Source organism: Crocodylus porosus, unplaced genomic scaffold (assembly GCF_001723895.1).
Source record: "Crocodylus porosus isolate Cpor-Errol unplaced genomic scaffold, CroPor_comp1, whole genome shotgun sequence".
NCBI lineage: Eukaryota > Metazoa > Chordata > Crocodylia > Crocodylidae > Crocodylus > Crocodylus porosus.
The window spans coordinates 200,662,745-200,664,370 of NW_017728906.1; the positions used below are offsets into that span (position 1 = coordinate 200,662,745).

General features: G+C 44.0%; 1 protein-coding gene across 1 annotated transcript in view; it reads left to right on the forward strand.

Annotated features, from left to right (window-relative positions):
• Nucleotides 1–1,626, forward strand: part of NUP98 (nucleoporin 98) — a 43,432-nt gene that overhangs the window by 25,914 nt on the left and 15,892 nt on the right. Inside the window, exon 15 of the mRNA XM_019528563.1 lies at nucleotides 119–123. Within this exon, the coding sequence (XP_019384108.1) occupies nucleotides 119–123 (5 nt within the window). The remainder of the gene's footprint in view (nucleotides 1–118; nucleotides 124–1,626) is intronic.

Genomic DNA, 1,626 nt, shown 5'->3' on the forward strand with positions numbered 1-1,626 from the left:
GTTCACCCTGTGACCTTTTTCATCATTTTAACACTTTGCCCCCAACTCTGATCCTGATATACTATCAAAAAGGTGTGTGGAATGGAACAAAAGTCCAGCCCCCTTTGTTTCCCAATAGCTTGCGTAGGATCATATGAGCATAGGGCTGGAAGAGGACTTCATGAAGTCGGACATCTAGTCTAACCCCCTGCTCAGGACAAGGTCATCACTGAACAAACCATCCTACTTGGGTCTGTCTAACATGCTTTTGACAGTATCCAGGGATTGATGTTTCACAGCTTCTCCAAGCAACCTGTTTTAATGCTTGACCCCCTTCTTTATCATACCATTCCTCCTAATCTCCAGCTTTAACTTCCTCTGCTGTAGCTTGAGGCCATTGTTTCTAGTCATGTCCTCAGATAGCATTGCCTTCCATAATTGTAGCTGCTGTATTGCAACAAAAACCACTGCCGCAAGTTTAGTTGCTGAGGGTCTTAAAAACAGCAAGCTGCATGAACTTGGCAGGACCTTGCTTCTCTTACTTGACTTTGTCACCTTTTAATATAAGCTGATGGCAGCCAGCAAGGATAGCTTCAGACATGACTTGCAGTCTGCAGGGCCCGTCTAGCTGCTAAAGGCCATAGCCCCTGTCTTGGAGCTGTGAAGAAAAAATCAGTTACCTGAAGTGTGCTTATAACATGATGCATGCCAATCACTTCTGGGTGGTGAATAGCCCTGCACAGTTTGGCCATCTATTTAGCTGTGTACAGATGCTCATGCTCACTGACTACAGACCCTAAAATGGAAAGAAATAAGAGGCTGCTGTTGCCAGAAAATGGTCTCCTGGCAACAAGATTGCATGCTATGTGCAGCTTGCTCATACTTGGCTACCTGCTAATGCTGGACTAGCTATCAAGGCCTCCTGTGAACAGCATGTTCTCTCCTGTGTGCTGTAGCGTGGGATAGAAATCACGATCTGGTCCCTTGCCGTGCTGCTGACCCTGGAATGTTTTTATCTTCCACGAAGGAGTTTAAACTGCAATTTATTCTCCCAGCAAACAGTGGTAGCTTGTAGGGCTAGCTTAAAATGCCTAGTTGTTGTTGCAGGACTATTTAGAGACCTTGAATCAGGGTTCTAGTCCAGACGGGCTAAGCAGCTGTTACGGGTGTTTCTGGCACTTGAGACCCATGTCGAAAGGTCAGCTATCTTAAAAGGTGACTGGCACTGGAGAAGAAATGAGGCTTATTGCTGTCTTGGTTCAGTAGGTTTTTACCTAGAAAAATCAGAAATATTCCTTCTAATCGTAAATCTCTAGCTGGTTGCAAGCAGGAGGCTGGCAAACTTTATTAATTCTGGGTCGAACAGGCCTTGGCTCTGTGTCTTGTATAGTTTTTATTTTAGCTGCTTAGACATTGAGAGACAGCAAACAGAAATTGCTTCTTCGCAGGTGAAGTTGTACAGTTTTTTGTTTTGGTTTTTTTTTTTTTTCAACCAGACTACCTATTAAGCCAGCTTGACAGGTCATTTTGAGAGTTCAGCGACCACATGGATTTTTTGGGATTGTAGTGTCCATGTGACAGTGCTTTTTTTTTTATAATGCATGCCAGTAAGGAAACATGTTTTACTCTTTGCCACTTCAGCAGCTG